Source organism: Leuresthes tenuis, unplaced genomic scaffold, assembly GCF_036924035.1.
Source record: "Leuresthes tenuis unplaced genomic scaffold, fLeuTen1.0.hap1 SCAF_10, whole genome shotgun sequence".
Classification (NCBI taxonomy): domain Eukaryota; kingdom Metazoa; phylum Chordata; class Actinopteri; order Atheriniformes; family Atherinopsidae; genus Leuresthes; species Leuresthes tenuis.
Window position 1 is genome coordinate 33,013,952 of NW_027325364.1, and position 27,885 is coordinate 33,041,836.

The window sequence follows — 27,885 nt, forward strand, 5'->3', positions numbered from 1 at the left end:
TCACTGTAAAATACAATAAACTGCGCTATGATTCCGTAGTACTAGTACTATGAATACTACGACTCCGCAATGTCAGGTGAAAACCAGAGAGATTCAGAGGAGGATGACGATGGGGACAGTGAAAGTGCATCGAGCAGAGAACGAAATGGTTTCTTCACCACATTTTTCAACAGTTTGATTCCAGGTGGGTTATTGGCCGTTTTCTTGTCATCTAGTAGGCTACAGAGTACAGTTCAGTGCGCGTGAACGCGCGACATTCAGAAAGTAGCTGGAAACTGGTACATTTAAGATTAAAGCTGTCAATATAAACACGTAAATAACTGCGCAATCAATAGTTTTTATTGCTCTTCTGCTTGTGTGCATCACAGAAGGACATTTTGCTTGCAGAACACAGTGATCCCTTGTCTATCGCGGAGGTTGGTTCTAGAACCCCCGAGACTGGCGAAAATCCGCGAATTAGTGACTTATTTATTGTATACTAAGTATTTTATTTCGATTTAATAGCATTTTAATACGTTTGAATTATTTTTTGTATATTTTTTATATTGTTTTACATTTTTTAGTCTAGAAAATACTTATGTTAGCGCAATAATAGTAATAAAAACTTTAATAATAGATAAATATAAGAAAATATCTATTTACCGAAATGAGATATATAATTATATAATGTATACAATTTAAAAATCCGCTAAATGTGGACCGCGTTATGGCGAAGGACGAGTGTATCTTAGTTTTCTTTCTGCTCCGGCTTTTATACAGATCGACTGCATTGCAGTATAAAACAGCAGACATTTTTTTTTCGTTCTATCTATGTCTTTCTGTCAAGTCTGACGTTTGACAAACAAATCTCGTAAAACTAGCTTGACAACTGAACGATTTATGATAACGTGAATTGTGTGGAAACGCCAGTCCTCCATAGATAAAATGTACCGTAGGAGCGACTGGCACTGTACCAACATGGCCGCCCTGAAGGCACGCCCCTCTAGAGAGCTGCAGGAGTCAATGCGGCTTCTGGCCAACTGAACCATGCAGAACCGTCGCAATTTGATGACACTGTTTTATTACTGTCGTCAGAGGAAGCGACAAATATTGTAGTCTTAAAATGACGGAACCAGAGTAAGGCAGCAGACAACTCGTAATTAACTCCTAAATATCTAGGAACTATTGAATTTTCTTGTCAAGTATCAAGTTGACCCCAAAAACTTTACCTTATTCGCAATTAAACGTCACACTTTAACAATTCGTGATTATGAAGAAGGTCGTCTGTATGCATTTTGTCATATTAGCCTAGCTTAGCTTAGCCTTGTAACGAAGCAGCATTACTCAACGCATTTAAAGGGATGTGTCACAACAAGGAAGGAGCTTGTACCAGTTACAAAATGCAACAACTGTGAATCCAGAGCTGTCTTTCGTGTGTCGTGGTAAAAGAAAATTCTGCTGATTGAATAGGTTTTTTAAGACACTTTGCCTGCCTCCGAAGCGTTCACAACATGTTGAACATTCCGACCCAGTCCTTCCCTTCACCGAGCTCCCAGCAGAGGGTCGCTCAGTCCGGCCAGTCCGGGAGGAATAAGGTAGTACTCACCGTCATTTCGCATCTATTCCCTAAGAGTTCATTAAACCATGTTTAAAATGTGACTGCTTATATTTGTTTGAGCTTGACGAAATGGTATAAGCTAATAGGAAAATGTATAGTTTACATGTCGATGTCTATCTATTTATTCGAATGAATACATATTTTTGTGAAGATAACAACTACTTCATCTTGTGTCAGGTGGCACTGAAACCAGGCCACAGTCTGATGGACTGGATCAGGTTTGCCAAGAGTGGAAAAGATCTTACTGGTCTCAGAGGGCGTCTGATTGAAGTGACCCAAGAAGAGCTGCAGAAACATAACAGGAGAGATGACTGCTGGACCTGCATACGAGGTGAGAGACACCAGCTGATAGGGTCTGATTAGCACTTCGGAAATGATGACCCTGCAAAGGAGCTGTAGTGAGTAGCAGCATTGGAGGACACTTGATGTCATCGTCGTAATGCTTGGTGCTGCTCCTTCTTGAATACTTTGCTGACAGAGAGGCCCCATTTCTCCGATTCAAAATGTCTAGTTTGTGCTGAAAAAAAATCACTTACCATTCCAGTTATCTTGGTTGTGTCTTGCACATCACAAAACTTCCTGCTATAAGAATTTTAAGAGATCTGTAATAGGACAAGAACAGCCAAGACTTAACATGGTCCTGTTGCATTGTTTCATGTAAACTTACACATGCAAATTTTGAGAATTTTGTAGGATATTAGATGCATCAATCCCCAACAAGCTAATTTGCAGCTGGCTCGGTGTATGCATGACAGAAGAGGGGTATGCACTTTCTTCTTTGATTAGAAAAAGGCCAACCCTCTGTGGAAAGTCCAAGCAAGTTTTAAGTTTATTTTAGATAGCAGGAAACTGCAAAGAGTATGTTGCCATATACAACAGATTTTGGATACAGGTCTTTGAACTTGTAACATCATTACTAAACTGGTAAGCCATTTCCATTTGAGTTATACCTGCTGAAGTTGTGACTCTGCCTCCAGCATCCCAAATGAAGTAACTTCACCGTTCGGCTGTAGCTCAGGAGGAAGAGCAGTCGCCCACCAATCGGAAGGTCGGTGGTTCGACTCTGGCTTCCCCAGGCTAAATGTCGAAGCGTCCACTGAACCCCTCGTTGCCTCCTAGTGTATCACTGGGGTATGAATGTGTGTATGAATGATTAGAAGAAAAAAAAGCACGTAGTTAAGAATCTTAGTTAAGAATGTGTTCTTAAGATGTTCTGTATGAATGTGTGTGAGTGGGGGTGCATGTAGTGAAGCACTCTGAGTGGTCAGTTAGATGTCTAGAAAAGCGCTATACAAGTACAAGTCCATTTACCGTTCCATGAAAGTTCATGATCTTTCTGGCTTGGATGAGATTGTATTTCATTATGGACTACACCTGTCTTCTGTGGTCTACCACTTTTATGATCATTTGTGAGCTCACCTACATATACTGCATATGTAGCAGTATGTATGCACATTCTAATTCTGATACAGCTACAGTAGCAATGTGGTTGTAAGGATGGCCTGGTGTGCAAGCAGACTGTGTTGGCCACAGGTCAATAGACAATGACTTTTAGATTTATCTGACTGTGAATATAAATGTCAAAACCTCACAGCTGATGGGTTTTCAACTGTGGTGAACAGTCTTGGGTGTGCAGATTATCCTATTAAAAACTGTTCAAATTTAAAGAGGAAGTAGTTTCTTGGCATTTTCTGACATCTGAGTGTCATGAGTGCTGCTACTGGAGTCTGTCTGCAGAGGGCACTGGAACATAGCATTTTTCTCTTTTTCTGTTTATTCAGGTATGGTTTACAATGTGACCCCCTATATGGACTACCACCCTGGTGGAGAAGAGGAGCTGATGAAGGCAGCAGGAATAGATGGGACTGAACTCTTTGACCAGGTATGAAAAGTAATGAAGTAAAGTATTGTTGTTTAAATGTTCCTTTTTAAAGCTGAAGATTAAAATGGAAAAAGTTAATTCTTCATTTCAAGGTGTTTGTCAAAATAAGATTTAATTTTGTTGCCAGGTTATTAGAGGTTTACCGATATTGTTTTTTCCAGGTCTGATCCTTTGAAATCAGGAGACAATGGCCAATGTAAACAGATTCATTTTTATCAAGTTACAGAAGTCTGCCCACAGTCTCCATTTTATCCAGTGTCACATAGCCATTACAGTTCATGTTGGCATGTGTTAGGATCCACATTAAAATGTTTCAAACTGAGGACACCAATGTATTTTGTTGACTTGTGTACTACTTTATTATCTCTCGGGTTTTTTGAACATAGATCTAACTGAGATGACTTCATTGTTCTTTTTAATTTAATGGCACATTTTTTCACACATCATATCTCCTTTTCCCCTCAGCATAAAAACATTACTGCATCTCATTCTCATCAAGTTCAGTGATGTTGTCTTAGTTAACTCCCCGAACTTCCACTGTTTCATCTAAATGAGTAGAGACAACAATCTGTTAGAAATAAAGCAGAATGGTCTTCTTTCCCACAGGCTGTATCCACAATTGTGCTGTGGACTGATTCGGCCAAAATGCAGCATTTCTTAAGAAAACATTTTTAAAAAAGCTTCGTCGGTTGTGTACAAAAACATTCTGGATGGTCTGCGTTGAACTAGTCTACGTCACCTACTACATCCCACAATGCCAACTGTCCGAACAATTATGGGAACAGCAAAACATGTTACACTCAAAAGTAACAGAATTACAAAAACTAACAACTTCATGCACAAAGAAGCAATGTAGCTGGTTTTGACCAAGTACAAGTAAGAAGAGCTGAAGTTCTCCAAGACTGACATTCAGCACAACTGGTCTAACGAAACTCTAACAGCCATTCATGTGACTGTGAAAGTTGATGTTTGTTGTAACTGTGGATATGGATGAATTATATGTGTTGCTCTGGTTTTGTGTGCATTTGTGCACAGGTCCATCGCTGGGTGAACTATGAGTCTATGTTAAAAGAGTGCCTGGTGGGCAGAATGGCAACTAAGGTCACAACAGCTGTGAAAGGTAAACGCATCTTTACAGTGGACATTACGTATTGCGTTTCTTTTCAGGAGACCTTATCAATCACCAATCATAAGTAAAAATTGCGTATAACCAACCCTTCCCTGATTAGAGCTTGGAACTAACTTGAAACAAATCTTCACCTTTAAAATGTTATGATCTTGGGGATTTACCCTTTATTTCTTTCCAGATTTATGTCTCAATGATACTAATGCACACACACAGAGCCTGCAGTACATGTTTCACTGGACCTCTGTAGCTAACACCCGCTTCAGCTCGGAATGCTAATGTACTCTGGTGGTCTTTGGTTGCAAACTGTGAGTTCCAAAGACTACTTTTTTAAACATGGACAAACAGCCCATTTCTACTAGCCATTGTAGGTTCTCTTTGCAAACCAATGCCTGCTTAATTTTTGCCAGGTTTTTTTGAGAACCCCTCCAGGTGTCATGGTAGTAGGTAAAACTTGGCCTGAAACTGTCCAGCCTGGTGGAGTAGCTATTCTACTCCAAGTCCAAGTACAGAAAAGAGCTCAAGTACTGCACACCCTGCTCCTGAGAAGCAACAAAAGTCACCGGACACCCTGACACCCTGCTTGTCTGCTAACACTGCTATTATTGTGGAGAAACCTCATTTTAACAACAGCCTTACTCATTAGTGAGTAAAAGTACTGTGCAAAAGTTTTGAGACCATTCATTTTCTAATGATGGCCAGAGAAAAGGAAAACAATGGTCAGGACTGAAGTGAAAATGAGCGATAAAGCCAATGTCCAAAGAACAGAGAACTACTGTTCAGGACCACTTTAAAAAGACTACAATACAATTCAGCCCCCAGGAATCAAAATGTGAAAAATTGATGACAAAGTTAATACATTTCTTTTCATAGTTGGTCATTAAGGTAGGATCCACAGTGAGTTACAGAATGTTTTGAAAAATTGGTTTAATGCGGTCGATAAATGTAGAAAATCTTGCTACTAGGGATGGAGGGATTTTTGATCGGATCGTCTATCAGCAATCGAAGGGAGGATTGTGAAGTTTTTTCAAACGGCGATCTTTAAGGCGATCTTGAATTAATTTAATCCCATAAGATGTTAAATAAAAAATCTGTAGAACCTGCTGTGTTCTTAAAAATGTTTCTCATGGAGCAACGTGTGCACACGAGCCCTTTGACCTGTGCAACTGAGGAGTGAATAATAAACTCTTAATTACACCCTGCTGCATCTTTGTTTCCGTGGTGTGCACCGTGGACGCAGGCTCTCTTTTTCTCCTCTGTTCTTCATCTTTTGCTTGCTTACCAAACACTTTTGTCTGCGCCACAAGTGGTTTGCTATATCATCTTTCTTTTTAGTCACAAAATAAATAATTCACGCATATATCTGAACAACTATAGCTTTATTAGATCGAGGGATCAGCGTGTATAAATTAAATGATCCTCGCACAAATAACCAAACCAAAATATAATTTTGAGCCACAGACACTTTTGTCTGTACAATGTGGCACAAAACCTATATTTCTAAATAAATAATAAGCTGTAATAGGGATGGAGTGATTTTCGATTGGATCGTCTATCAGCGATCCACAGTGGCCACGATCGAATGATCTGAGACAGGGCTGATTTCACATCCCCACTTGTTGCAAATAGTTGAGTAAAATGGTAAAAAAGCAGCTGGCTCGCACCCATTATGTTTCAGGATGAATTTGTAGAATCAATTATATTTCACTCTTTATGATTGAAGTTTTATGTGAAATCCAATGTTGGCGTAAAGTCTTTTTTTAAGTGTAAGCCCAATTTGAAGTATTTTTTTTTCCTAGCTATCATCCCTCCACCTCCTACAAGCCTTGCTCCACCTGCCTCAGTGGCTCCTCCACCAAATAAAGACTCTCGGCCTCGGTATGAACAACAAATCTAATGCATGCTTATCAGTATTGGAAAAATGAGTTCAATGACTTATATGCTGTCTGCTGTTAATGTAGGTATGACTGGTTCCAAACTGATGCCACGGTTCATCTGGTTGTTTATGCCAAAAGAAAGGTAATCACGCATTTATTTAACCGTATGCTGTCCGACACAGATCAAACACACCAACAGAAGCCATAATCACACCCTCTCATGCATTGTGTGAGGTTGAAGCACACACAAAACTTAATTGCCATGATTGAGCTTTTATTTAGACTCTGTTGGCTTTATAATGAATGATGATTGTGGTGCTTCGCTGTGTCTGTCCATCAAACAGAATTTATCCAGTATTTCAAATGACATAAAAAATGCCTGTGACAGCCAGCTGCACAGCCACAGGTTAAAGTTTGACCGGCAGGTCACCGGGGTGTGATCAGTGGTTGAAGATAACGTGTTCGTGCATTTTTCATTTCTTCCCCCTCAGATCCCCAGCTCAGGCTGCACTAGCGCTGACCTTCAGGCAGGTGTACTTCGGGTGGAGGTGCTGCTTGGGAAAATGTCATACATGATACATTTATGTGAGCATACGTGATACAACTTTTTTCTCTCTCTTTTCCAGCAACAGTAACTTTTATTTTCTTCATTTTTATCAGAGTCAAAATTAGTTTGTGTGCTTGTTGTTGCATGGAAGTGTAGCCAGTGAGGATATCTAAGGCTGCAATATACTGAAAACGTTTCAGGATCAACATGCGCAATCTATATCTGGGTTTCCGTTGTCTGGTAAGTATTGTCCGGTGAAAATATTCCCTCCGAGTCCGAGCACAATTTGAATTTTATAAAAAAAAGATAAATAAATAAATAAAACGCACACACACACAAGCGAGACGCCATTGCCGTAATGACAGCGCTCCGCGGTTACGGATGCTTAAACTTCTCAACAGCCTGCAAAGTTCTCATCAGAGATTTCAGCGACATCTACCCCGAGTGGGCTAAACTGGCCAAGATAGCCTCCGTGATCCCCATCTCAAAACTGCACAGCGAAGTCGTCTGGGGGAGAGCAAAGTCACACGACTGATGCGCATTTCAGGCTGCGTGGAGACGCTGCACACATTAATTTTAAAAAGGCTGCAGCACATTTCACACACACGAAAATGCGTAAAAAGAAAAAAAGAGAACGTGTCAAGAGATTTTTTTTCAGTTTGTTTGTAGACTTTTTATTGCAAAGCAGCAGACTTTTTCTTCTTATTATGGCACGTTGCCAGCACGCCACGTTAAAATGGAATGAGCCAGTCCAGGTGTGTTTTATGTCTGCAGATGGTTGTGTCTGAGGCCTTCAGGTTCTTCATGTTCGTTATGGAGGCTATGAGCGCAGGCTTGTGCAGTATTTATTTTAGAATTGGTGTGGTCAATTGACGGTACTCTTTTAATTTGATAGAGCCTATACTTTTCAATAAAAAGGATTATTAATTGACATGCTTTGATATAATTAATTTATAACCTGCATCTCAATTATCATTTTAAGCTCAATAAATTCAGATAATATTTGACCGGAATTTCAAACATTTGTCTGGTAAATTGAAAACCCGGTGCCATTTTTTTCGATCGGAAACGCTGATCTATATATCACCTCGATAGTGTCAAAGTCAATATAACACATTTGACTTTAAGAGGTATTTCTCTTGGTGTATTTATGAGGGTTTTATTCCACTTAGAACAAGTTCTGTTTTTGTTCATGTTTTACAACTAACCAGCATGTGCAGAGAAATGCAACCTGAGATGAGCACCAGATATTAAAGCATTCCATCATATATCACAAGTGCTGTCATTATCACAATATTCAACAATGATATCGAATATCACGTCTTCTTAAAGGCGTGCAGCTCTCGTTTTCCTTGTTTTTTTTTGTTTTTAATGCATAGGAAAGTATCAGTTGGGATGTCAAGGTGCTTATGTTGAACAAGGACGTCGTCCTGTTCCATTAGCTAAGTAATCCATTAAACAATCACCTCTGAAAGGAAAGATAATGACAACTGGAGATCCAGAAAAACTTTACTTGGGTTTATTGGAGTTACTGACCTCATAAATCAACAATTAAGGACATTTCACTAAGTGAGAGCAGCCATCAGTGTTTCCCAGAGTTCATAAGGCAGGCACATCTCAGTAGCTGCTGGGAGGAAACGGTATGAATCAGACTCTTGTCAAACCTGCACTTTGATCCGGTCCAAACTGGTGTTGGTTTAGGATGAGCTGGACATTAGGTTAACGGATGGAATTACTCGACATGTACGGGAACTCCCTCGGGACAGTTTGAAAAGGAAGCTGTTTAAGAGATGAAGAGAGTCTTTGCTTCCTGCATAATTAGAAGTGTTCGTTAATAGTTTATATCTTTAGTGTTATTCCAGAGAATTTAGTAAAAGATAAAAGAAAATCAATAGATGTGCTCGTAAGATTTGCTTAGTACTGTGCATGTAAATTCCTTTAAATAATGGTTGGATATTTTTTCTGAAACATGACCATCAAATGAATCAGACTTTTGGATTTGAGTGTAACAATAAGTAAAAGGAATAAGAATCACCGCACTGTTTTATTTACCTGCTGGAACACAAACATATTTTATTTAGCTGCTCCTTCTAGCTGGGTCAAGTATACATGAAACATTTTTTTTAATTCATTTGTTTATTTTATTTAAATTTTACTATTCATTTTTCAGCAGAATTTTGTATTGTTTCTTATTTATTGATGCATTTACTCTTCTTATTTTTTATGCATTTGTAGCATGGTACAAAGTGAAGTTGTCCTCCACTACACATTTAATTTGAAAGTCTTTATTTTTGTTCTGCAAAAAGCCAAAAATATATATTATTTATCGCATTCGCCACACACATCTTCACATTCAGGTGTGTGTTCCCGTTCTCCCAGCATATTTACATAACACAGAAAAATTATGAACATCTGCACAAAACAGCCAAACAATAATCACGACCGTTACATTGCTATTCCAGACCAGTTGTCTTATTTTGTACATTCAATATCAATTTGTTTCTCCAATACACAATCAGCCATTCATATCTACCAAAATGATCACATTAACGAAATCAATTATGTATCTATCTTAACTTATTTATTTATCTATTAACAATACGCGAATGGCCCGGGCTCTTTACACCGGCTCATAGCTTTCTCCAGCCTTACGCTTTCTCGCGGTTGCTAGGCAACGAGTACTATGGACTGATAGACCGTTAGGTTTTATAAACAAGTAAAGTTTCTGAACAATATGATCTAAAATCCAACAGAGACCATAAACTCACACTTCACCCATCAACCACACAATTACCACTCTTCTCTCTTACAAGCAAAAAGCCAAAAATATGTATTATTTATCGCGTTATGCCACACACATCTTCACACTCAAGTGTGTGTTCCCGTTCTCACAGCGTATTCTCGCGAGATTTCACTTGTCCCGGTTCATAGTGTAGCGAACGCGCCCTCTGCTGGTGAGACTTTGACACTGCATCACCACATTTGTCAAACAATAAACGAACCTCAGACAACACACAGACAATTTTCAACACACTCATGAACTTATCTTAATGCAAGTAATATTAACCATATAAATAATAACAATGTTGGTATATCACTGATGGCTCTATATACCACACATTTCTGATTCATTGTGCTATTATCCATCCATCATCTGCCGCTTATCCGAGGGTCGGGTCGCGGGGGAAGCAGCTTTAACAGAGAAACCCAGACGTCCCTGTCCTCGGCCACTTCCTCCAGCTCTTCCGGGGGGACCCCGAGGCGTTCCCAGGCCAGCCGAGAGACATAGTCTCTCCAACGTGTCCTGGGTCTTCCCCGGGGTCTCCTCCCAGTGGGACATGCCTGGAACACTTCACCAGGGAGGCGTCCAGGGGGCATCCTAACTAGATGCCCGAGCCACCTCATCTGACTCCTCTCAATGCGGAGGAGCAGCGGTTCTACTCCGAGCCCCTCCCGGATGACTGAGCTTCTCACCCTATCTCTAAGGGAGAGCCCAGACACCCTGCGGAGGAAACCCATTTCGGCCGCTTGTATTCGCGATCTTGTTCTTTCGGTCTCTACCCACAACTCGTGACCATAGGTGAGGATGGGAACGTAGATTGACCAGTAAATAGAGAGCTTCGCCTTCTGGCTCAGCTCCTTCTTCACAATGACGGGTCGGTGCAGAGCCCGCAACACTGCAGACGCCGCACCGATCTGCCCGTCAATCTCACGCTCCATTCGTCCCTCACTCGTGAACAAGACCCCGAGATACTTGAACTCCTCCACTTGGGGAAGGATCTCATTCCCGACCCGGAGAGAGCATTCCACCCTTTTCCGGCTGAGAACCATAGTCTCGGATTTGGAGGTGCTGATTCTCATCCCAGCCGCTTCACACTCGGCTGCGAATCGCTCCAGCGAATCGCTCCAGCTCAAGGTCACGGCCTGACGACGCTAACAGAACCACATCATCCGCAAAAAGCAGAGACGCGATTCTGAGGTCGCCAAATCGGACACCCTCAACGCCCTGGCTCCGCCTAGAAATTCTGTCCATAAAAGTTAGGAACAGAATCGGTGACAAAGGGCAGCCCTGACGGAGTCAAACTCTCACCGGAAACATATCCGACTTACTGCCGGCAATGCGGACCAAACTCTGGCACCGGTCACACAGAGACAGAACGGCCCCTATCAAGGGGTCCGGCACTCCATATTCCCGGGGGCACCCCCCACAGGACTCCACAAGGGACACAGTCGAACGCTTTCTCCAAGTCCACAAAACACATGTAGACTGGTTGGGCGAATTCCCATGCACCCTCCAGGATCCTGCCGAGGGTATAGAGCTGGTCCACTGCTCCACGGCCAGGACGAAAACCACACTGCACCTCCTGAATCCGAGGCTCGATTATCCGACGGGTCCTCCTCTGAAGTACCCCCGAATAGACCTTACCAGGGAGGCTGAGGAGTGTGATACCCCTATAGTTGGAACACACCCTCCGGTCCCCCTTTTTAAAGAGGGGGACCACCACCCCAATCTGCCAGTCCAGAAGCACTGTCCCCGATTGTCCACGCGATGCTGCAGAGGCGTGTCAGCCAAGACAGCCCTACAACATCCAGAGCCTTGAGAAACTCAGGACGGACCTAATCCACCCCCAGGGCCTTGCCACCGAGGAGCTTTTTGACCACCTCAGCAACCTCAGCCCCAGAAATGGGAGGCCCCGTCTCCAAGCTCTCGGACTCTGCCTCTTCCGAGCACGTGTTGGTAGGATTGAGGAGTTCCTCAAAGTACTCCCCCCACCGACTCACAACATCTCTAGTTGAGGTCAGCAAAGCCCCGTCCCCACTGTACACAGTGTTGACTGTGAGCCGCTTCCCCCCCCGAGACGCCGCATGGTGGACCAGAATCTCTTCGAGGCCGTCCGGAAATCGTTCTCCATGGTCTCACCGAACTCCTCCCTGGCCCGAGTTTTTGCCTCAGCAACCGCCGAAGCCGCAGCCCGTCTGGCCTGCCGGTACCTATCAGCTGCTTCCAGGGTCCCACTGGCCAAAATGGCCCGATAGGACTCCTTCAGCTTGACGGCTTCCCTCACCACTGGTGTCCACCAGCAGGTTCGTGGGTTGCCGCCACGACAGGCACGACCACCTTACGGCCACAACTCCAATCAGCCGCCTCGGCAATGGAGTCACGGAACATGGCCCCTTCGGACTCAATATCCCCCACCTCCCCCGGGATATGGTTGAAGCTCTGCCGGAGGTGGGAGTTAAAGCTCCTTCTGACGGGGGATTCTGACAAACGCTCCCAGCAGACCCTCACAATACGTTTGGGCCTGCCAGGTCTGATCGGCATCCTTCCCCACCAGCGGAGCCAACTCACCACCAGGTGGTGATCAGTTGACAGCTCCGCCCCTCTCTTCACCCGAGTGTCCAGGACATACGGCCACAAGTCCGACGATACAACCACAAAGTCGATCATCGAACTGCGGCCAAGGGTGTCCTGGTGCCAAGTGCACATATGGACACCCTTATGCCTGAACATGGTGTTCGTTATGGACAATCCATGATGAGCACAGAAGTCCAACAATTTGGACAATTTGGATCTGACAATTGTGCTATTATGCAGGCGGCTTTTTCATATTCTGTCAAATTACTATCGCATGAGTTAATTTTGAACTTAATTTTAGTGATATTCATCATCATATGAACTTGTTTATTCAGCCATTTATATATTGTGCAGTCATATTGCAAGATGATTGTGATAGATGTCTTCATCGTTACCAAACCTACTTCTGATGACAGCTTGTCTGTGCATTTACTGTAGAGGTAAAGACTGCTGTCTCCCCTGGTCCTTTTCTTGAAGTCATCCCTATATCATAAATTATTGTGAAATATCTTTCAGGATTTCTTCAGGCAGTATTTTTATATTTTTCATTTGGTCTGGCATCATGTCCTTTCAGATTATTGGAAATATCACTTCCATGCACGGCAGCGTCTCTTTAGCCCGCTGTAACCTTATTTTTTGGGCTTTTCTTGATGTAAATCACATTTCCCTCAGCTGATTTCTTTTGTTGTGTATTTTCTATTTTCAAGGCATCTTGCATCCTGACATTTGATGTATTCCTTGGTCAGTTTGTATGCTTCTATTTTAAAGCCTTTCCATTTTGTGCTTGCTTCAGTTGTTTCAATTCAAAAACCAACATTTTATGCCTCGATCCAAGTTGAATTACTTTGTGGAAGGAGTGTGATCATTAATTCTCTTGTACTGACAGCTCTCCATGTTTCCTGTCATGCATTGAGGGTAGCAGCTTGGTAAAATGTGCTGCAGACTTGTTCACGTATCTGTTTTAGATAGCATCATTTTTTCCTTGTTTTCTTTTCCTAGTAATGAACCAGGGGATGTACAAACTGTATTTGCAAAAACAATGTGCATTGATATGGGCTCACTGTACCAAATATTGTACCTATGAAATCAGGGTTTTGGTTGTAAAATGACTCTGTATACATTTTCAGGTCTTGCAGATGAAGTTGAGGGAAACATTGCTGGTAAGACAACCTAGGAATTAATATGAGTTTAAGATTCCAATCATACTTCTGCTGATGCTGCTTGTTCAGTGCTTTTACTGGATTAGTTATTATCTTGAAGAATAAAGAAAGGAATGTCGACATAATCAATATATCTAATAAACTTCTTACTGGTAATAGTGTTACTGTGTTATATGAATAGTTTTGAGAACTTCTTTTATAACTGACATTACTAGCATTCAGTCAAAGAAAGGTTGATCATCCTGAAGATGTCATTTCTGAATGCTCCCGCCGCTAAACAATCAGCTGGCTAAGATTTACTTTTAATCATTGATCATTACTCTGTGTTTGTACAATGCAGTTAACTGTCTGCTCTTGCCCATGTTTCTTGATGTAACACACCTTGACTTGAGTTTTTTACGTTGCTTGTGTTTACAACCCTTATATCCAGTCCACACTGCTTTCTCTGTGGGAAAGATCCAGATCACCTTACGCAAGCAGACGACAGGAAAATGGACAAGTCTTGGTCAGCCACTGGAATTCCATAATACATTTCTATGCAAAAAAGACAGAGGTGAGATACAAGTTGAAAGGGGAACTCCGGTATTTTTAAACCTAGACCTTATTTCTGGCATGAAATACGTTCATCTACTCACCGAGAACAGTTTGGTGAAAGTCGCTCCATATAACGGGGCTTAGACGATGCAGCCTCTAAATAAGGCATTATCTGTCTTTATTTCACCAATACTTTAAGAAGAATGAATGAACGTGTACTATAGCTCTGTTAGCTCATAGCTGCTGTGTTGATGTTATTGCCGGCTATCGGGGGGCTTATAGAGGGCTTTCTACACACTCGTCTAATGGAATGACGTCATCGATGCACGCTGCTGCAGCACACACTGTGGATGTAACTTTTGGATGACATTTTACAATTAATTTGAATTTGCTAAATATTAATTTTACAAGACAATACCTTTAAAGCAAACAGTGTGTTATATAGATGTACGGACAATAATTACATATTCCATTGAAGTTGATTGGAATCAAAAGTTAGCTTTTGTAGTTTCAGCCATGCCACATCCTCACGTTCTGCATCGTTTGTCATGAATAACAGCTCCTTTTCAGGTCGCTAAGAAAGAACGTGGATAATGAGCCTTCACTACTGCTCTCATTTTTACAGCTCTCTTCTATCGGGATTGTGTGTTGGTATCTAAGACTGACGTGAACCATAACACCCACATGTTCAGATTGCAATTTTCACGTGGGACTGTCATGCATGTGCCCATTGGAAAACACGTCTACCTCAAAGCCCAAATTCAAGGTAAGAAGCTATAGTGTCCACCTCATGGTAGATTTATTGTAATTTTTGTTAGTTTTTTCTTTTCTGACGGACAAATTTGTACCTAGAATTAGAGCTGAAATGTTTGGTTGATTAACTGAAAATTCTAATTGTTTTTTCCTTTTACTATTTAAGACATGATACCTTTCACCTAAAATGTCAAAATGGAATGGTTTTGCCTTTGTAAATATGGTATTTTTGTCTTTCTGTCTTTTGGATAATTTTGATCTTCTGATAAGGCAAACATTGTGATGTCGATTTGAGCTCAGAGAGTAAATTTAGATTTTTTTTAAAACCAGGCATTTCTTTCATGAAAAGCACCACAATAGAATTAGGCAATTTTTTTGCTCTTTTGCTCCCTTTACAGTTGTAAAAACACTCCACTAAACCCCTGCACATGAGCTGCTGTACACTTGAATTTGTTGTCATGCTGTAGAGGCTGACTAAAGAAGCCACCAAAATGTCATGAGCCAAGGTCGGGTAATGTTCCAGGAACTAACAAGAATAAGACTGCATATTTTTATATACAATGATATATGATTAAAAAAAACATAATCTCAAAAAGACGAAATTTAAACATATAATGTTTGAGTCTATCTGTAATAAAGTTTCCTTTGTTCAGATTTTTATATTTATGAGAGATTGTTGACGTGTGTGAAATCAATACATGTGCAACATAATGCAGATTGTATTGCAAGATAGCAGAAGACATTTTGAAAGGCTAAAACATATTTTCATGTGAAATTTGCACAAATTGACCAGACATTCTTACATGAGAAGAACATATTTCTGTTGTTGTTAGTCTGAAACATGTCATTTGTAAAACACAGATGAGAGTGATATAAAGGTTTCAACCTCTAATATATGACATAACATGGATGAACACATCGCTGTTCATGATGCAGACCACTAAAGTAAATGTCTAGTTTTTAGTTTTAAGCTTCACAAACTTCTCTATTGTTGCTCTATTTGAGAAAATAACCAGCAGATCAATGAAGAAATACATGAGTTGCATATGTAATATTTGGCTTCTTTCAACTGTCACTATATCAAGGAACAAAGTGGACATAATTAGATGCTTCATTATTATCCTTTTTCTATTATTAAACCTTTATTTAACCAAGTACAAGGTCCATTGAGATTAAAAATCTCTTTTTCAAGGGAGTCCTGGCCAAGACAGAACAGCTGCACAGCCTGATCTCTGAAATAAAGAATGCATGAACCTTCTTTAATGACTCCTTTAGTGAAATAATAAACAAACATGACCCCATCAAAAAGATGAGGCTAAGGAACAAATGAAGCCCATGGTTTAATCATGACTTAGCTGTACAGCTTCGTCTCAACACCTGGCGGAGGGCTCGTTAATCTAGATCCTCTGCCGATTGGTTACTCTTCAGAAGAATTAGAAATAAATGCACCCAATCCATCCGCAAAGCCAAAATTGATTACTTTCAAGACCAGTTTAACCTATGTGGCACTAACCCACAAAAGTTCTAGAAGACAGTTAATGACATGGAGGGTAAAGCTGCACCATCCCAACACCTTCTTCTCTCATCTGGGACGGAAACATTGTCTCTGATAACAAACGTATGATTGACCTTTTCAACCAGCATTTTGTTCAAATTTCCAATTCACCTATCGCCGTAACTCCTCATGACCCCGCCCTCAACCTCTCTCCCCTGAGTACTCCTCACAGAGTCGCCGCCCATAGCGTCTCCCTGCAGGATGTCTCTGTGAGGGAGGTCTTTGAAATCCTGAGCAAGCTTGACCCTAAAAAAAACACCTGGACCGGATGGCCTGGACCCCTTTTTTCTTAAAGTTGCAGCTCCCATTCTTGCAGAACCCATTGTCCTCCTTTGCAACTTATCCATACACGCAGCTGAACTACCATCTGCCTGGAGGACAGCCTCAGTACGGCCCTTATTTAAAGGGGGAGATCAAGCTGTTCCCAACTGCTATCGTCCTATCTCTATTCTGGACTGGATAGTGTAGTGGTATTATTGCCACCTTTCGTGTGGGAGAGGTGGGTTCAAATCCCCTGCATGAAAGTAGGTGTAGGGGTCCTTAGGCAAGACCCCCTTACCCTAACTGCCTACGTGTACCTGTCACATAAAAGCGTCTGCTAAGTGCATGAACATAAACATGAATATAAAGTTCTGGAGAGGCTGGTCTGTAAAAAGCTGGTACGCTTCCTAAACATCAACAACAACATCTTTTTTTTCAGCTGTGAGACTGCGACTCAAAGTTCTGAATGACATTATCAGTGCTCTGGACTCAAAGCATCACTGTGTAGCTATCTTCATCGACTTGGCTAAGGCCTTTGACAATGTAGTTCACAAACAGCTTCTAGTTAGCCAGCCTGGTTCGATAGCTATCTCACAGGACGCTCCCAATTTGTGAAATCTGACTGCATCTCATCACAACCCGTCTATTTTAAAAGGTGTTCCACAGGCCTCAATCTTACCCCCAGTCCTATTCTCAATCTACATAAATGATATAGCTAATTCAGTTGGCAATTTATCTATTCACCTTTATGCCGACGACACAGTGCTCTATGCCACCGGCCCCTCCCCTGACATCGCTCTGGAAACACTCCAACGGAACTTTTATTCCTTGCAGTCTGGCTTCGCTGCCTTTGGCCTGTCCATGAACTCCATGTGGTTTGGTTGTCAGCATGCCGGCCAAGATGGTACCATTCTGACCGCTGACGGCCAAAAACTTGATCTGGCATCCTCTTATAAATATTTAGGAGTCTGGATAGATAGCAGCCTGTCGTTCACTGAGAACCTGTCCTTTCTGCAGTCAAAAGTGAAGGCTCAAGAGAGGCTCAACGTCCTATATCATTCCACCATTCACTTTGCAACCAACGCCTCCTATAGGACCCATCACTGTGACCTCTACACCCTGATAAATTGGCCACCCCTGGAAATCAGACACAACATTCACTGGCTGATGTTGGTTTTCAAAACTCTTTTAGGTCTTACTCCTCCCTACCTGACCCAGCTCTTGCATCTGTGCTCGCCCCCCATACACAACACCTGATCTGCTCCACTCATTCTGTTAAATGCCCCGAGGGCACACTCTTCACTGGGCTATTCCTCCTTCCAGGTTGCGGCTGCAGACAGCTGGACTCGACTTCAAAAATCCCTACAGCTACAAACTCTTATTTCTGTCAACTCCTTTAAACATGTCATATCAAAATCCCTAAAGTATACCTGCAGCTGTCCCAGCCAAAGCTGATCCTGTCACCTTTCAGCCCCTTCCTCACTGCTTGTTATTTCTGCTAAGTTCCATTTTATATGGTTGTTTAGTTTTACTGCTTTCACATTACTAATTGTCACTAAGTCAAATTATCTATCTCTCTGTATGTCATGTCAGACTTATGGTCTCTATTGTCACTATTGTCATATGTGCTTTTATATATATATTTTTAGTATTATTTTTGTATTATTATTATTTTTTAAATTTTTTTAAATGTATTTTATACTCCCCCTTGCCCTTTACGTCATAGGAGGTCTTTTACCAGGCCATTGCCATAATGCCATAATTTTTGCCTGGTTGAATAAAGGTTACTACTATTACTACTACTACAAACAAAGAACACATCAATCAAAACAGACACAAGACATTCAGATAATATTACAACAAATAATGGTACAAAAATGCTAAAAGTACAATACAAATCATGAAAACAACAAAACCTTGACGATTCCTTTTCTAAATCTTTCAATTTGGATTTAGAAGCATTCAAATAGATCAGTGGCCGTATTCACAAAGGATCTTAGGGCCAAAAGTAGCTCCAAAATGGCAAATTTAGGAGAAACTCCTAAAAATAACTGGCCTGTCAGTCTTTAATTTAGGACTCCTGATTTTTTTGACAAAGAGCAGTTCACAAAGGATTTTAGGCTTAAAAGTAGCACCTAACTCTAGGAGAGCTTAAAAGTCCTTGAGATGACTCTTCTCAGTAAGACCTATTCACAAAGAATCAGAAAATGGCTACAGCGAGACCAAATAATGTCCCCCACTAACAGAAATAATCCAATCAGTCTGGAGACAAAATGTTTGGCAACACTACGATATTTAGCAACAGAAAAATTGCAGCTTTGCAATGCCGTCAGTCAGCCGTGGCATAAACCAAACCATCAACACGCTCAAAGACAATTTTATGGCAGTTGCAGGAATGCCCGGGGTGGTCGGTGCTATTGACGGGACGCATATAAAAATAATTGCGCCATCAATAGACGAGGACGTGTTTGTCAATCGAAAGAAAGTCCACTCCATCAACACACAGGTTGTTTTTGATGCAAATTTTAACGGATGTTTCAAAATGGCCTGGATCTACCCATGCTTTGCATATTTTAATGGGGAGCGGTATGAGGCAGCTTTTTGAGAGGCGCCATGTACCAGTTGGATGTCACTTGCTGGGTGACAGTGGCTATCCCTGCAAGACGTGGCTCTTGACACCCTCTCAATCCACAACCGGGAGCGCAGTTAAAGTATAACATGTAAGTGATTATGCAGATTACGCTTAGCCCAATGCTTAAAAACATTGTATTGGCTCGTTGTCGCCTTTTATTTTATTTGAATCCATATTTATTGTTGTTTACTGTTCACCCAAAGCCAAATTTTCCCTTAATAATCCCTCTTCTCTCCAGCACAAACTGGGCCAGCAGTAATAATTGGTGCTGGGACCAATTGGGCTTTCGCTTGCGTTTCATGGTGTCTTCACTTGTTTTACTCATCATGAAGGAGGCTGATATTTAAAGGGTTTAAATTATGGAAATATGTTCATTGGATAATTGATCATTTGCAGGGTGCCAATTAATTACCTCGTTGATTTAATGCAATTGACGTGTTTGTAAGGTTTGCTTTCCCTCTCTCTTTAACGTGCATAGCGTCATTATCGTAGTCGGCACAAACTTGTTGTCATGCGTGTATTCTGCTAGTTACACTGTCCATAACTATTTGATAGGAGTTCATTTGTAGCCTCGGCTATATCCTCGTTTTTCGTTGAGTTTGTGGGATGTTGCAGAAGCGTTTCGCCAAGACCGCCTGCACTCAAACAACCAATCACCGTACTGAGCGCTTCTACAGTCGTGCACGAGAATCGACGTAATCCATGGCAACGGTGCGTCACTCTTAGTTAACTTATTATGTTATTTATCCTTAGTATGAGTAGGTCTCAGCGGCGTTGTGAATTACTTTTAAGGAAAAACTTCTACGTAATATGTTTCAGCGCGAGTAAGATAAAAAGCTTTGTGAATACAGCAACAGATCTTTGACTTTTAAAACATTTTTTAAAAAATTCCAATCAGATGGCACCCAAATGCCCTTTTCCCAAGAACATTTGGTATTGATAAGGTATAAAAGTCCCTAGAATGCAGTGAGTATTGACCATGACGTTTTAAAGAAAAAAAAAGAACTGAGGTAAGTTGAGAGCAACCCGAGAACTGCCTTTTAAATAAAAGTATACCAGTGTGTATGTCTACAAGCTTCCCACCCAACATACCATCCCACCCAAGCATTCATGATAGTTTTTATTTTATTTTACTCCTCCCCTTATATCCAGACACCGAGGTGGTGAGACCATACACTCCAGTGGATCAAAATCTGCTAGCAGCTTCCCACCACTCCTCACAGGAGTCAGACCTCTACCTCATGATTAAAGTTTACCCTGATGGAGTGTTCACTCCATATCTCAGCAGCCTACACATCGGTAAGTCACCACCACACTATGCTATAAAGCTGTTTGTGTATGAGGGTATGTTATAGAATTATCTCTTTGATATTTTGATCTCCTTGTTTGGTATATTGATATTTTGATCAGTCCTTCCAGTTTGGCTGGTTGGCTGGCTAACATTTTAAATTAAAACTGGATAATTCCTTGTTTGGTGAAATTTCAACATCAGACACTTGTGAATGCAGCAACAGAAGAAAACTATACAGGGACTGAAGTGCAGCAGTATTTAGCTGTCATTGGGCGCAGTTTCAGAAATATATGGAACAGTTGGGGCTGTGGGCTGCAGTTGATTGTGTCTGTACTGTTGCTGGTTCTTTAGCTTTGCTCTGCTGAAAACATATGTCGCAGTGCACAAAGATCTGCTTCGTGATGGAGGGGAACTAAGTGTTAAGTTAATGAAGATTGCTCAGTGCAGCTGTTGTCTGTGCTTCTTTGATATTAAGGCGCTTCATCCTTGTTTCTATGGAACCTCTTGGTCTTGGCCCCTCCTGACTCAACTTTCAATAAATCAGCATTCAGCCTTCACATGATGTCAATTTTGACATCAAATATATGATCGTAACTGCTTGTGTGTGCGTGCTTGAAGTCTTGCTTAAACTTGCTTAGACTACATTGTGTAGCAATACCTGGAACATATTTTCTACCAGTCCTGCACACCGACCTGTAGGAACACAGTTAATCGAGGGTATGCAGGTGACGCCACGGTACCCGGAAGTCGTTGCGGTTACGCCCACTGAGTGGCAAAAAGACAAGTGGCAGAGCTGCCAAATTTTTAAATAATCAATTATATTCGATATTGAACATGGGGAAGAGCTGCTGTTCAATCGACTGTACAAACAGGTTTTCAAAGGGGTCAGAGCAGTTTTCAGGCAAAATCATATCATTAAATTACATAATGTATTGCCAATGTTACTTCAGTAAAGCTCTTAATGTTAGCATCTTTCATTTAGCTATATTCATAACCCCAGCTAACTTAAGGTGACTGAAGTACCCAAAAGTCATACTTAAAGTGAAAATACTTAAAAATAAAGATATTGTGTTAAAGTATTACTTTGGTAAGGGTGAAAGTCACCAAAATAAATAGTCCTTGGGTAAAAGTCTCAAAGTATCTGATGTTGGCTATACTTTTCTTCTGTTACTTTTTTTATTTTTCTATCTTAGTATCTTATGGTATTTTTATTGTATCCAAATACCGGACTGCTATGACAACCGAATTTCCCTTTGGGGGTGTATAAAATAATCTTCCTATCTCTCTACTTAAATATCAAGTACAACTAAGTGATTTGCTTGTACAACTGTAAATGGACTTTATCAGCTTATGATCAGCTATGATGTTTAGTTTTGGTTTCTGTTTAAATCTAATGGCTGAGGAATAAACAGATTTTTAAATGTGCTAATCTGGCTCTGATTCATATAGAAATGGTTGTATGTATGTATAGGCTTTGCAGTGTGTATTTACCTGACCTTGAAATGTCCGGATACAGGATTTCTGGCCACATGTCAGTGTCCGTGGCCCAGATGGTTTTGGGGAGCTGGTCTGGATCACTGTCGAGTCCAACTGATCTCAATTTGTTTTGAATGATCCATTTGTATTCAGTTTGGCTGTGTCCACCGCTACGCTTCGCCATGTTGTGGGCGCTTTGTTTTGCCACTCAGTCCGAAGGAGGGGGGCGTGTCGCGGGGCGGAAGTGACGTAAAGGCATACCCTCTGTTAGACTGATTGTTTTGGCCCTAACGCTAATGAACAAGTTTCTGTTGAAAAACATGACTCAGCATCATGAAGTTTAATGGAAAAAATATTTCATTACCCCTGATATGCAGTTTGCTTTGTCTGATTGAGATTGATTACGACTTTTTAAACAGTGCTGTGCTGTCACATTGTCCTTGTACTTAGTTATTCATCTTGTCATCAAGGAGTCCTAGTTTTTAGATTAATAACTAGGAATGTAAAAACTGAATGTCACCGACAAAATGCTCATTTCAATCGTCTTTTAACCCTTTCTAGTGTTACTGCAGATTTTGACTTTTAATTGTGTTTTTTTTCTTCAAATCTTCTACTTTCTTTAAATATCTACTTTTGAAGGTGACCGTATATCTATCAGTGGTCCAGAGGGCACTTTCAATCTCCGCCCCCTTCGTGATGTCACAAACCTCTACCTGTTAGCAGCAGGTACAGGGTTCACACCCATGGCTCGCCTCATCCACCTGGCCCTTCAAGACATTGAAACCATCAGGTGAGAACCATCAGAAGACGCAGCTTAGCCAGCAAACAATCAGCTGGTACCACCAAAGTCAATGCAGGGATGGTAAAAAGTATTTAAACCCCTCCTGATTTCTTCCATGTGTTTGGCTATTAAACCGTGCCTGTTCAAACATATAGAAGATCAAGAAAATGCAATCTTAAAATCACAGAACACAATGTCTTTATTGAAGCAAAAAGCTTTTCTCATGTCAATGTGAGAAATCCAAAAAAATCATCGATAAGTCATCACAGCTTGACCAAGCACACTCGGCCAGACTTGTTCGGTTATTTTGAAGATAAATGAGTTATTTTTGAATATCTGGGATGCTGCAGATCCACAGTGAGAGATGTTCTCTGCAAACAGAGAAGACTTACAGGTGACAGTGTTTAATCTGAGCTGCTATGGCAGACTAACCCTCCCTTATCTTTTTCCCTGCATAGATAAAGAAAATCCTACGTTTCACTGATGTACTGCTGAAGTACAATGTTCTACCATACCTGTGGTCTCCAAAATCAACTGCAACTCGCTTTATTTTTGACCGAGTTTCATGAGTTTTTGTTTGTTATAAAGCTGATCGCTGTTTTTAATCAAAATCATTTACTGTCAGCAGATCTAATGTACTTAATACACTGCCAAATCTTTTTGTGGGTTCAGATCTATTCAGGATGGAAAGTTAGGATATGTCCAGTGGAAGTAGGATGTAGAGGATTTGTTGTAAAGTCTGTTGTCTCATAGTTGAGGGAGTTGGGTGTAAGTGGACAGAGTGTGAGGAAAATAGTGAAGGAAGTGTCAGACGAGGCTGTAAAGTCCAGTCAGTGGATTTGGATTAGAAGAAGCAACAGTAGCTGGTGGCCCAGCAGGGGGAGCAATTAGGGTAAACTCCTGGGAGACTCCTGGGAGAAGCAAGGAAGAAATCCAGGATGTAGTTAATTGGAGGGTGTGGCCCATGTGAGGCTTTTGAAACCAGGCGGCCATTTCAGGTGAGTCAGCCTGTATGGCCTTGTTTTTGCTGGTATTTTTAGTGATTGTAGGACTGTTTAGGTGAGTTTGTCTGCTGAATCTGCAAGTGAGTCTTGTCCTGCCTCCACCTCTGGCACCCTCTTTACTTTCATTACCCCCTACCCGAACCAGGGTTTGAATCTCCACCCCGCTATGGCTGGTGTGCAGTTGGTGAGAGGCTGGGGTAGCTGATAATAATGCTGCTTGTGAAAGGAAAGGTGGTTGTTGTGGTGTGAGGAGCAGTGATGGCTGGCATTAGGGGAGTGACTCTGGGACCCCAGTGATCACTGTCTAGCCTCCTGGAGGAAAGACGAAACACTGATGAAAGGAGGTTCCCACCTGATGACCCCAACGACCTGTTGGTCAGCACTGCTCACTGGTCCATACAGGGATTATAGGGATCAAGAGGTTCTTCATTAGGTACTGAGCCAGTATTGGAAGGTTAATTGTTGAATTTGGGGAATTATTCACTGTGACTGGTCCATTTTTAAAAAATGATTTTGTAGCACAAGTTTCCTGTGTTTACTTGGAACATTTACTTGGGATTTCAGCCTCTGTGAGGTCCCCCGCATACGTAGAATTGTGTACCGTATTGTTGGTGGGTGCTTTAATAAAAGGCTTATTAAACCTCCGTACAGAGGAGGACATTCACTTTATCCACAAACCATGAGACACATTTATTGAGCACACTTCTGCAGGCAGAACTCAAACAGTTTATATTTTATTCTCATCTTAATTAGCTGTTGTTAAGAGAGAACAGAAGTGATAAGAAACGCAGTTAGTAAAGGAAATATTTTAGTGAGTTTCAGGCAGAAACTCCCATCAGGTGGTGACAGGCTGAACCCTTTCCTCAGGAAGCTTTCAAAGTATTAAAGGATAGGTTAATCCAGAAAGTCTAAACCTATCAAAGCAAGGCTTCACTCATCTCAGGAAAGGTCACCGTGCATTTCTCCACTATCCAAAAAAGAAAACCACTGCGACCCAAACATCATCGACGTTACTCTGAACTTTGCCACATTGTATTGTGCTGATTTACAATGGACTTATTAGCTCTTTGAAAGACAAAACACAGAATTCCACAATTCCAACATACCCAGGGTGAAGTTTAGGGCACTGTGTCATAACGTCGAGAAACGTTCATTCAGCCTTCTGCTGGGAAATCCTGCAGTAGGACACAAAGTCTCCAGTGTGGGAGATAGAATTCGTGTTGTTGCACACAAGTGATTCACCAGTGTGAAAAATAATCTCCTTTTTTTGTTTTCAATTTAAACTTTAGGTTGTTTTCTACAGGCCGTCTTTGAGGGTGATAGGTTTGAAGAGATATAGATCCAAATAGTAGAAAGATGGTTGAGAGGAACTGCTTCATGGCACAAATGCAGAAAAACTCACTCTTAGTTCAGTCTGTAAGAGTAACGAGTATTTTCCTGCTGTGAAATATTCCCATTTAAATGAGATCAGTGGCAGTGTGTTCACATTTCAGATGAATGAATGAATGTGTGCTTTTCTTGTTATTTTTTTCTTCAGTGCATAATTAAATTTTACTACAGATGTCACTGATTCTAAATGCATACTTGCTGATACCCATAACATGTTTGTGTTCTCAGAACAACAAAGCTGCTCTTTTTTAACCGACGGGAGGAGGACATTCTCTGGCACCGTGAACTGGATGACCTGGCAGCTAAAAATGAACGGTACAGCAGCTGTGTTTTTGTGCAGTAGGGATTAAAAAAAACCAGAATCAGAAGGAAACCTCTGTGAAAGAGGGAAGAACTCAGGAAGACGGGGCAGTTGTTACCAGTCCATCCTTTAAGCAAACTTAAGTTATCTGTGATAGGTGTGACGAGGCTTTGTGGTTCAGCACTAATTCAATCATTGTTGAAGTAAAACTTTTTCTTTCTAATGAAATGATGAAACGGACACCCAGCTCAGTGTGCAGTACACCAAAATGTGTGGGACAGGGCCACAGACCTTCTGGGAGCACTTTGTGATTTTGCTGTAGAGAAAGCTCGTTGTTAAGGTCTTAAACGGTTGTATTGTGTGACAGCTTTCAGGTGGAGTTGGTCCTCTCTGAGCCCTCTGACAGCTGGACTGGCAGGAAGGGTCGCGTAGACGAGGCCATGCTGAGCGATTTCCTCGTCAAGCCGTGCGGCTCCAGATGCTACGTTTGTGTTTGTGGCCCTGCAGCCTTTACAGAGATAACCATGGGGTATGAAAATAACACTGTTTGATGACCTCAGTTCTTAGCAGATAGAACAATGACCTCAGTGGAGTGATGAGACCTTCCAACTGAAGAGGACAACATGAGCACTTAGATCACAGTCTGCTACTGTGGGATTTGAATAGATGGAGGCTTGACAATGTGTGTAATGTGATAAATGAAGTCTTTTGGACTGAGCAGAGCCATCGGGGAAGCTGTTCTGAACTCAACTGTTTAGATTTGGTTGTATAAAGGTCAGCGTAACGGACCTCACACAGATAGATCAGAATTATATCTGACTCAGGTCCAGGATCAACTCATTACATTTTAGTGTCCCTAACTTCACAAAAGGCAGTTAAGCTCTAACCCAAGAATTCATCACTGTGATGAAGTGTTCAAAAGATGAAGTGATGAACGCTCAGCTTGACCGTGAGCAGAACTTACTAAGACTTCACTTGTTTTCTAAAGCTCTTTTACTCTGGCCTGATGGGTGCTGTCATAAGTGTCTGGGCTAATGAATATTTAATATACATTTAATCTTCATATTTAAGAAGTTCAGAATGAAATGAATCTCACTTTCGTCTCAGCGGCAGACGAACGTGTAGAAGCCACTTTTCTGGGATATGTTGGAGCTTCTCCATTCAGAGCGTCTCTTTAACACTACCTCTGTGCATAAATCAATGTCCATCAAGTAAGAAGGAATGCACTCTGATGTATTTGGGCTGAGCAGTTCTAACTTGGCCCCCTCTCCTTTATGTTCATGTCTCAGGTTGTTGAAGCAGCTGGGCTTCAGTGAGGAGGAGCTCCACGCCTTTCAGGGGTGATGAGTTCTGCTCCGAGCCAACTCCACTCCGACTGTGTGCCTGTGGTGGGAGGGGCAAGAGTCTGTCTTAATTTAGGAAAGAAATGTTGTATTTCTATGAACCAAGGACATGATGATGCCATCAGCACAAATAATCCCCCCCAGGCATCTGTGGACTGTAAGGGAAAACATGCAGTGAGATTCTTATGGCTGGGCACAGTTTTGTCACCAATGATGATTTGTAAAGGTATGTAAAATAAAGGCAGTAAGATCTACAGAGGCTAAAAGTACTGAAACTAATAAAGCAGTGGGTATGAAGTGTGAAAAGGGACGACCATTCCAACCTCACAGTGTGCAGCACAGGCTCCTCTGCATGTTTCTGGCTCTCTTTGTTTCACACAGCTGCAGCAATAAGTTGTTGCTGAAGCATTTCTGATTATTACTTCTTACTGGAGTCAGAGTCAGCAAGGTTTCATTTCCAGTCCTCAGGTCAACCATTAAAATGTTTCCCCTTTAAATAGTAACATAACTCCACTGTTGCAACACTCCAGCCTTATTCCACGGTATTCAGCGGCGTGAATGTTACATGTACAGTACACAATGTACTGAGGGACTTTGCTGTATTGACAGCCTAACTTTTGTATGAAGGACAGTTCAAGCTGCTCAAAATGGTGTGTGTTTGAAGGAGTGAATAATAAACGCACTCAGGCTGAACTAACCGTGCCACAACAAATGAACATGGCTTTTACACTACTTGAATACTCTCCCTTTAGCATTTGTCCTATTTTGTACCTGGACTTAAACTTTGGTGATTGGAACCAAAGTGCTCACAGATGGACTTAACTGAGCTAGCTATGTGACTTCTGAGGTTAAAGACCAACTTAATTACGGGCTTCATAACAGTGAGGGGAAATGAATTTGCACACACTACTTTCAATACATTTTTTTTTTAAAGCACTGCAGGTGACACTACAACTGAATCTCATTCTGCTGCCTTGTGCCACTGGCAGTGGGGCCTGTGGTCAAACACCACCGCTTTGC

At 41.4% G+C, this 27,885-nt stretch overlaps 1 protein-coding gene across 2 annotated transcripts; it reads left to right on the forward strand.

Moving 5' to 3' along the window:
• Positions 1-27,704, forward strand: cyb5r4 (cytochrome b5 reductase 4). Of its 2 annotated transcripts, none has more exons than XM_072394953.1 (17): positions 1-184; positions 1,450-1,574; positions 1,775-1,928; positions 3,379-3,479; positions 4,515-4,599; positions 6,405-6,483; positions 6,567-6,624; positions 6,974-7,067; positions 13,513-13,545; positions 13,976-14,098; positions 14,705-14,845; positions 20,433-20,579; positions 22,687-22,837; positions 25,450-25,536; positions 25,890-26,051; positions 26,812-26,911; positions 26,963-27,704. In XM_072394953.1, the coding sequence occupies exons 1-16, from the start codon at positions 70-72 to the stop codon at positions 26,864-26,866; spliced, it is 1,710 nt and encodes a 569-aa protein (XP_072251054.1). In that variant the 5' UTR covers positions 1-69; the 3' UTR covers positions 26,867-26,911; positions 26,963-27,704. The 2 variants fall into 2 exon arrangements, with proteins under 2 accessions (XP_072251054.1, XP_072251055.1); XM_072394954.1 differs by lacking the exon at positions 1-184 and adding an exon at positions 1,067-1,116.
• Positions 27,705-27,885: the final 181 nt, after the last annotated feature.